The sequence below is a fragment of the Mustela nigripes genome, chromosome 6, assembly GCF_022355385.1.
Source record: "Mustela nigripes isolate SB6536 chromosome 6, MUSNIG.SB6536, whole genome shotgun sequence".
NCBI lineage: Eukaryota > Metazoa > Chordata > Mammalia > Carnivora > Mustelidae > Mustela > Mustela nigripes.
Window position 1 is genome coordinate 100,409,348 of NC_081562.1, and position 8,622 is coordinate 100,417,969.

General features: G+C 57.5%; 2 protein-coding genes across 2 annotated transcripts; one reads left to right on the top strand and one right to left on the bottom strand.

Moving 5' to 3' along the window:
* The first annotated feature begins 1,847 nt into the window (after nucleotides 1-1,847).
* On the top strand, nucleotides 1,848-4,244 carry SPSB2 (splA/ryanodine receptor domain and SOCS box containing 2). Its single transcript, XM_059403673.1, is given in 4 exon segments — nucleotides 1,848-1,967; nucleotides 2,208-2,951; nucleotides 3,870-3,946; nucleotides 3,948-4,244. Coding segments are annotated over 3 exon segments (792 nt in total). The 5' UTR covers nucleotides 1,848-1,967; nucleotides 2,208-2,287; the 3' UTR covers nucleotides 3,999-4,244.
* A 115-nt stretch (nucleotides 4,245-4,359) lies between these two features.
* Nucleotides 4,360-7,904, bottom strand: TPI1 (triosephosphate isomerase 1). The gene is made up of 7 exons (XM_059403672.1): nucleotides 7,664-7,904; nucleotides 6,354-6,477; nucleotides 6,157-6,241; nucleotides 5,950-6,082; nucleotides 5,561-5,646; nucleotides 5,046-5,133; nucleotides 4,360-4,959 (listed from the first exon to the last, which is right to left on the bottom strand). Exons 1-7 carry the CDS (start codon nucleotides 7,887-7,889, stop codon nucleotides 4,841-4,843), a joined length of 861 nt encoding a protein of 286 aa, XP_059259655.1. The 5' UTR covers nucleotides 7,890-7,904; the 3' UTR covers nucleotides 4,360-4,840.
* Nucleotides 7,905-8,622: the final 718 nt, after the last annotated feature.

Here is an 8,622-nt window from a genome sequence, read left to right on the forward strand (position 1 = left end):
TCTGCCTGCTTCTCTGCCTACTTGTGGTCTCTCTGTCAAATAAATAAAATCTTTAAAAAAAAAAAGCTTTTGGGACGCCTGGGTGGCTCAGTGGATTAAGCCGCTGCCTTCGGCTCAGGTCATGATCCCAGCATCCTGGGATCGAGTCCCACATCGGGCTCCTTGCTTGGCAGGGAGCCTGCTTCTCCCTCTGCCTCCGTCTGCCATTCTGTCCGCCTGTGCTCGCTCTCTCTCCCTCTCTCTCTGACAAAAAAAAAAAAAAAAAAAAAAGTTAAAAAAAAAAAAAGCTTTTATTTTGCAGAGAGAGAGAGTACAATAAATAAATAAAATCTTTAAAAAAAAGATTTTATTTATTTTGCAGAGAGAGAGTACAAGCAGGGGGAGCAGCAGAGGGAGAGGGGGAAGCAGGCGCCCACTGGGCAGGGAGCCCGACTCGGGCCTCGATCCCAAGACCCTGGGAGCATGACCTAAGCCGAAGGCAGATGCTTAACGATTGAGCCACCCAGGTGCCCCTACATTGACTTTCTATAGAGTGGACATCTAGTAAATGTTAACAATAATAGTTATGTTATGCTCAGTGATTGTATAATAGGTACTAGACTCCGCTAAGTGCTTTACCTAGATTATTTCAGCTCCACAACAATCCTATGAGGTAAGTACCATCATATTTCCATTTTACATAAGAGAAAATGGATTTGGGGCGCCTGCGTGGCTCAGTGGGTTGTCTGACTCTTGATTTTGGCTCAGGTCATCGTCTCAGGGTCCTAGGATGGAGACTCTGGAGGCCGGGGATTGTGGGGCAGTGTCTGTACTCAGCAGGGAATCTGCTGGAGATTCTCTCCCTCACCCTCTGACTCTCCACCCCTAAAATAAATAAACTCTTTTTTTTTTTTTTTAAGATTTTATTTATTTGACAGAGATCACAGGTAGGCAGAGAGGCGGGCAGAGGTAGAGAGAGAAGGAAGCAGGCTCCCCGCTGAGCAGTCAGCAGGATTCGGGGCTTGGTCCCAGGACCCTGGGACCATGACCTGAGCTGAAGGCCAAGGCTCTAACTCACTGAGCCACCCAGGCTCCCCAATAAATAATAACTCTTAACAGAAAGAGAGAAAACAGTTTTAAGAGAAGTTTGTTAAAATCTCCCCCAAGGTCATAGAGCTAATTAGTGACATTGCTTCACTCACAACCAGAGTCTTAACCATTATATTCCGCCATATAAGACCAACAGTTTGGGAACGGACTGACATCCAAGATGAAGACTAGAACAGCACCGAGCCCTAGGACACCTACCTCTGAAAACAGAGTTCAGAACCTCAGGCATAGAACAGACCGACTCACAAGTGGGGCAGAAAGATACCAGTCCAGAAACAGTGACCCACAATCAAAGGGACACAGAAACAGATTTCAGCACACTGAAAGCCCCTCCTTCACCCCATGCCCTTTCTCTCTAGGAGCTCAGGAGTCGGTTGCTCAAGCGGCTCAAAGGTCTTGACAACGGAGAACACACTTCCGGGGATCCCAAAGCGGTAGAGTTCGCTGTGAGCCTCAACAACCAGGTGCAGACTCCTTTGCGGCCGAGAAGGGTTAACCAGAGGGGAGGGCCTCCATGACAGGTAGGACCTCGGGGCGGGATCCACAGGTTAACCTCCCGGTATAGGCTTTAGGGGGGCGGGTCCGTGGGGCGGGGCGCGCCCTCCACAGCTGCGATCCGACTGAGGTGTTAACCGCCGGCGAGGAACCCCCGTGGGGGCGTGGCCGCGGGGCGGGGCGGGGCGCGACCAGGGGCGGCGACGAGAGGGTTAACCGCCCGGGTGCGGGGGGCCATGGGGGCGGGGCGTGGGGGCGGGGCGAGACCCGGGGAGGTGCTGGAGGCGGAAGCTGCCGGCAGTCTGCGCCCAGCGGGATTCGGCCACCTTTGGCTGAGTTGCTATTGAGGCCCGGTGACCTCCAGGCCTGGGAAGCCAAGCGAGGTTCGGGGGCGGTGACTGGGCACGGGGTGGGGAAAGGAGACGGCCCTGGGGAGGTCCAAAGGGGTCGAACTCGCGAGAGTCTGGGGAGACCGAGACAGATGGGCGAGGGCAAGGTGTTGGGCCAAGAGGGAGTGGAGGGAAGTGGTGGGCAAACGTGCGTGAAAGGATGAGGAGCCTGGGCGAGGAGCCCCCGCCGGGATACCGCATTTGAAACCCTTATTTCTCCCAACTCCTCTCTAGATCAGTCCGGTGCGGGAGCTCAACTTTGAGAAGAGAGGTGCGCCAGGAAGACTCGGGTTTTCCTTCAGCTTCTCACCTTCATGGGCCAGACGGCCCTGGCAGGGGGCAGCAGCAACACCCCAACCCCACAGACCCTGTACCCTGACCTCTCTTGTCCCGAGGGCTTGGAGGAGCTGCTGTCTGCTCCCCGTCCTGATCTGGGAGCCCAACAGCGCCACGGCTGGAATCCCAAGGACTGCTCAGAGAACATCGAGGTCAAGGAAGGGGGGTTATGCTTTGAGCGACGGCCCGTGGCCCAGAGCACTGATGGGGCTCGGGGTAAGAAAGGCTACTCGAGGGGCTTGCACGCCTGGGAGATCAGCTGGCCCTGGGAACAGAGGGGTACCCACGCCGTGGTGGGCGTGGCCACGGCCCTCGCTCCGCTGCGGGCTGACCACTATGCGGCGCTGCTGGGCAGCAACAGCGAGTCGTGGGGCTGGGACATTGGGCGGGGGAAGCTGTATCATCAGAGCAAGGGGCCCGGGGCCCCTCAGTATCCAGCCAGACCTCACGGTGAACAGCTGGAGGTGCCGGAGAGGCTACTGGTGGTTCTGGACATGGAAGAGGGAACTCTGGGCTACGCTATTGGGGGCACCTACCTGGGGCCAGCCTTCCGCGGACTGAAGGGCAGGACCCTGTATCCGGCAGTAAGCGCTGTCTGGGCCCAGTGCCAGGTCCGCATCAGCTACCTGGGGGGAAGGAAAGGTGAGCCCTGGGGCAGGTGTGGGGAGACTGTTCTGTTACTGGTGGCTGTGGTATGGGATGGCAGTTCACTGCACATCTTATAAGAGCAGAGGGAATGGGCCTTCATCTGACCTGCCTCCTACTTCTATTCAGTGCAGGGAATGGCAAAAAGGCTTCACAGCTGTTACTTGACTGTATCCCAGCAGCAGTAGAGATGAAAGTGAGGCTCAGGAAAGCCATTTGCTACTAGTGGTGAGTGCTCAGAACATAGTGAGGTGCTCCAGGGCTTTCCAGCAGATAACAAGCTCCTGAAGCAAGAGGTGCATAGAGCTAAATGGATACTGGACTAGCTGTAGAAGAGGATGGACAGTGCCAAGCACCCAGGGTGTGGACCAGATCTGGGATCTGATCTGTGCTTTTTCCTTCTAAGGGGCCTTTGAGGCCCTGGGCAGCGAAGGAGGCAGGGTGTTGGTGTGGGGCCTCCTCTAGAAAAGATGGGGCCCCCAACCTCAGGGCTGATGGAACTTCACCCTGCTCTGCAGTTGTGTGCTCAGCAGAGGGTGGGTACCTCTCCCCGGTGGAGAGTTATTCAAGAGTGGAGGAGTGCCATCCTTCCTCTCACCTCATTATTCTCGGCTCCAAGGCTCTATGGAATCCAAGCCTGGATGAGCTCCACTCTGGTCCAAGCTGCCTTGGCCTGTTGCTTTGGGGGCAGGGGGATGCTTAGCTAGAGCTTCACCCCCAGTGGACTGGGGATGCATGAGATCAGTGATGCCTACCACCGCCAAAAGCAGGTGCGGAAATTTCGGGTGCCTTAGATCATCCTCTCAACCAAGACTCCAAGCAGGAAAGCGGAAGGGAATTTGGGCAGGACCCTGTAGTTTGAGGTCTGGCTGGTGGCTACATCCAAATTTACCTTCCCCTCCTTCTCTCTCCCAGTGGAGCCACACTCCCTGCTGCACCTGAGCCGCCTGTGTGTGCGTCACGCCCTGGGGGATACCCGGCTTGGCCAGGTTATCTGCTCTCCCTTTGCCCCCTGCCATGAAGCGGTACCTGCTCTACCAGTGACTTCCTGGACACCACAGATGGCGCTGAGGCCTTGAGTGGGGTGGGGCAGCAGCACTGCTGGCCTAGACCAGCTGCTTTCAAGCCAGAGGCTGGGGGTTGGTGAGGCTGGGCCCCGACCCTAACCCAAGCTCTGGGGATCCCACAGCCCCTGAGCCACCCAGAGAGGTGGATGGGAGGGAGCTATTACTCGAGGTTATGGCCTCCTGGTACGCAAGACTTTTTTTTCAAGTAAAAGCAGTTAAGAGATGTGCTATTGCAGAAATCTGTTTGTGGTATTTTTCTGTACAAGTGTTCTGTGCTGCCTCAGAAAGGAAAGAGAGACGATATGGGTAAATACAGTGAAGGAGGACACGCCACAAGGCTCAGTGCCAGGTGTTTATTGCCCCCCCCCCACACGTGGGATTGCTCACATACACAACACACACAGGCGTTGGCATCACGGGAGAGAGCAGCGCCTCTGGGCGAAGGACAGGGCGTTCTCTCAGCCCCTGGCCTCAGGGAGCGAGATGGGAGACGAGGATGGCTTCTCTCTCCTGCCCTCACTGGGGTCTGAGGGGGCCCATGAACAAATGCCACCCCTTCCATCTCTCAGCCATGGAGAAGCCACCTTGGTGACCTGTTTCGTTCCAATTGTTTGTTACGTGGAGAAGGGATTGGCCTGGTCCCAGCCATTACAGGGGAAGGTGTAAACATTAAGAGGTATACTTTGGCCACAAAGGGGGCGACATCATCAGAAGCATGTGTGGGGTGGGGGGTGGGGGAGGAGCACTGTTACTGAGCTGCTGGGCTATCTAGTCCCTGGCTTAGTAGAACAGGGAAGAGGCCGGGGGTAAGGGGGAGGCTTATTGTTTGGCATTGATGATATCTACAAACTCTGGCTTGAGGGAAGCCCCGCCCACGAGGAAGCCATCCACATCAGGCTGGCTGGCCAGCTCCTTGCAGGTTGCTCCAGTCACAGAACCTGGGAAGGGAAAAGAGGGAATAGTCAGGGATGGGCTAGGAGGTCCGAGTCCACCCCTGTATCAGGTGGGAGCCAAACCCACCTACCTCCATAAATGATACGGGTGCTCTGAGCCACGGCGTCAGAGACGTTGGACTTAAGCCATCCGCGGAGCTTTTCGTGTACTTCCTGGGCCTAGAACAAGAAGCCAGATGAAGTAAGCCTTTTCCTGCCTTTCACTCAAAGGCTAAGACCCTGGGCCCCAGTGAAGAGAGGCAGTATGGTTTCAGGGCAAGAACCCTGAGATCTGAGTCAGAATGCCACAGCTCCAGTACCACCCCAGACCCTGGAATGGATGTCTTTGGACAACTCACTCTACTCTGGACTTGGGGATTCCTGTCTTTACTATTATTATTTTTAGCTATTTTATTTTTTTAAAGTAATCTCTACACTGAGCATGGTGCTTGGACTCCCGACGCCAAGATCAAGAGTCACATGCTCTACTTACTGAGCCAAGCAGGCACCCTGGGGGCTCCTGTCTTTAAAATTAGGGGTTGGCTCTGTTGCAGTCCAGTCCTGTGCAGGCAGGTAGAGGAGGGGCAGAGCTCCTGGGCTCGGTTACCTGTTGGGGTGTCGCAGTCTTGCCAGTCCCAATGGCCCATACAGGCTCATAGGCCAGGACAACCTTGCTCCAGTCTTTCACATTATCTGCGGGACAGAGATCACAAATGGAGGGATGATCAGGAAGGAGATAGCCAGCCCGTTGCCCAGGGGATCAAAACCGGTGGTGGCCTAGTGCCCCCTGGTGGCTGTTGGAGGAACTCCAAGTGATATCTATACCATTGGCAGGAACAGAAGTGATATGGAGGATGCAAGGGTTCTCACCCTCTCAATTTCCCCTTCCTGTATCAGCATGGGATGGGGATCAAGTCAGGCTGCAGGGCATCTGACCCCACCCTCTGTGCCTCTGTAGCCCTGGTCAGGCTCAAAGCTCCCCTTTTCCAGAGTTACCTGCGATGACCTTGGTTTGCTCGAAAACAACCTTCTCAGTGATGCCAGCTTCCCTCTCATCTAGCTTCTCCCCAATGCAGGCAATTACTCCAAGTCCCTCTGCCAGGGCATGGGCCACTTTCTGTCCAATCAGCTGTTGAGGAACAGATTTGGTGACACAACTCCCTTGGAATAAGGCATCTCCTACCTCCCTTCCTGGTTACTAACCTCATCTGACTCCCCAAAGACGTGCCTTCTTTCCGAGTGCCCCAGGACTACCCATGTGGCTCCACAGTCTTTGATCATGCCAGGGCTAAAGGAAGAGAGAAAGCCATGTTTCAGCCAAGAGCCCACCTGTGGTTTTCCCCTCAAAAAGGGAAGTGAGGGGAAGGTCCCCACAGGCCCCCCTCCTGCCTGCATCTCACCTGATCTCCCCAGTGAAGGCCCCGTTCGTCACTTTGTAGCAGTTCTGTGCAGCCACAGCAATCTTGGCATCCAGCTTCTGCCTGGCAAAGTCGATGTAGGCGGTGGGGGGTGCACAAACCACTTCTGGAGAGTGGCAATGATGGCACAAGGGAATGAGGTCACAAGGAAGCCACTCTCCAGGCTCCATCCAGTGTTCTGGAGGGCCCTCGCCTTCACCTTATTTCTCAGTTCTGCCTTCCAGCCCTTTTCACTTCAGCAAGATCATCTTTGTCCACTTCCCAGCCCCAGCTGGGCCATACCCAACTCCTTGAGCCTCCCAGGTGTCCCTGGGAGGTCAAGGCCCACCCTGCCCTGCCCTCTGCTCTTTAACAGCTGTGGTTCTGATTTCCCCAGGCTATTCTGGGCCTAGGCACCTCCTAGACTCAGCATTCTCTCGGAGCCAACCAACCACGCCTCCCTTCTAAAATAGTTCACCCCTACCGCCCCCAGGCAAGGATTTTTAGCAAAAGCAAAAAGGGCCAATTCCTGGGGTTTGTACTGGGGTCTTTGGGGAATAAATCAGGGCTTCTTTTGATCAGGCCGGTGTTTCTGCGACTGAGGTGAGTGGGAGGGTAAGGGCCGAGGACAGCATTCTTTGCCCGTAGGTGGCAGGGGCGGGGGACAAGCTCATCGAGGCCTTGCGTTTTCCCATTTTCAGCCTGCAGAAGGCTGTAGGATCGCTCCTCATTCCCCAATTGCCCATCTTGTTTGGAACCTGCTCAGCCCCTTCGTGGGAAGGCAGGCACCATCCGGGCCAGTGAAGGATAGAGCGGAGAGCTCAGGAGGCCACCGCCGCCCGGGGGTGGGGAAACTCGGCCCGCCCAGCAAGGCGCGGGGAGGAGTCGCGGGCTACGTGCAGCGGCGCACGGAACAGAAGGACGAGGGGGCAGGTAGCTGGATCCCCGCACGCAGGCTCAGCCTCCTCCCCCATACGGAGGGGCTGTCGCCAACCTCCCGTGATCGTCCGCAGGGCCTCCGTTCCTATCCCCGGCTCCCGTAGGGTCCCGGGCCCAAGCTCACCCACGGTGACCCCAGAAATCCCCTCCCGCCCCACGATCCGAGGGCACCCTTACATGTAGCCCGCCTTTCCCCCCTCGACCCATCCCCGGTATTGCGGCTGCGAGGTCAAAGTCCCGACCCCCACCCGCCCTCGCGCCCAGCCCTGCATCCAGGTCCACGCGGACACCGGGCTAAGCGGGCTCGGGAGAGGGCGCTGCCACGCCCGACCTCCCCCAACCCCGGCCCCCGCCCCCGGCCGGGCAGGGCTCACCGGTGTCGGCCGGCACCTTGGCTGCGTTCAGAGTGGTGATGAGCTCCCCCAGGTTCTTCTTCCGCCCGTTCATCTTCCAGTTCCCCCCGACGAAGAACTTCCTGGAGGGCGCCATGGCGCTGGTACCGACACCCTGAAGGTCAGAAGCAGCGCGCAGCCGCTGCCACTGGCCGCTTATGTAGAGCGCCCTGAGGCAGAACTCCGCCTCTTCCCCGCCCTCGGCCATGGTTAGTCCGGCCCAGCGCCTGGAAGCCCCGCCCGCCGCCGCCGCCGCCGCCGCCCCCGCCCGCCGCCACTGCTGCAAGGCTGGGATGTGACCCCTCCCCCCTTATTGTAGCAACGTTCCAGGGGCGTCTTGGGGCTCGGGCGCTTCGACCCCACCGCCTGGCTTCCGGGGGAGGCGAGAACCCACCCTCGGGGGAGCCCCACTTGACGACTACAGCCCCCCAGGGGCCAGAGGTGCTTCCAAGAGAAGCTTGGACTCCCGGCTGCTCGGTCTGAGATCGAATTGCTGGCCTGGACCGAGGGAGCTCTGAGGGGGCAGGTCTCCAACTCTGTGAAAAGGACTTCTTCCCTCCGCTCCCCCCCCACCCCCGCCCGTTGGAGTAGCTGCATCCCTGATTGCTGAACAGGCACCTTTGACCTATGGGGGGAGGGGAGGTAGTCCCACAGCTACGGGGCCAGTAGGAGGGTTCAGAGGGGGAAGGGCGGCCCTTGGCACTTGGGACCCCTCTGGTGTGACTGCTGGAGGGACGGCGGAGTTCTTCATCCCATCTTTGCTCTGTGTCACCCTACTTCACTGCCCCTGATCTGATAGTACCCAGCCCCTAGCTTTCTTGCACTGCCCCAGTGCTTGCTCCCCCGCCCCCATCTCACAGCCCATTTCCAAAGAGCTCTAGAAATAGTCAAAGTAGAGAAAGGCCCAGGGAGGGGGCAGAGGTGGTTCTCCTGCTGGCCCC

Excerpts from the sequence above, each read along its gene's own strand:
- TPI1 (XM_059403672.1), bottom strand. The coding sequence starts at position 7,889 with ATGGCCGAGGGCGGGGAAGAGGCGGAGTTCTGCCTCAGGGCGCTCTAC. Across the intron at positions 6,242-6,353 it reads GCCTTCACTGGGGAGATCAG|CCCTGGCATGATCAAAGACT; the intron begins GTGAGATGCAGG and ends CTCTTCCTTTAG. Across the intron at positions 5,647-5,949 it reads GCAAACCAAGGTCATCGCAG|ATAATGTGAAAGACTGGAGC; the intron begins GTAACTCTGGAA and ends TCTGTCCCGCAG.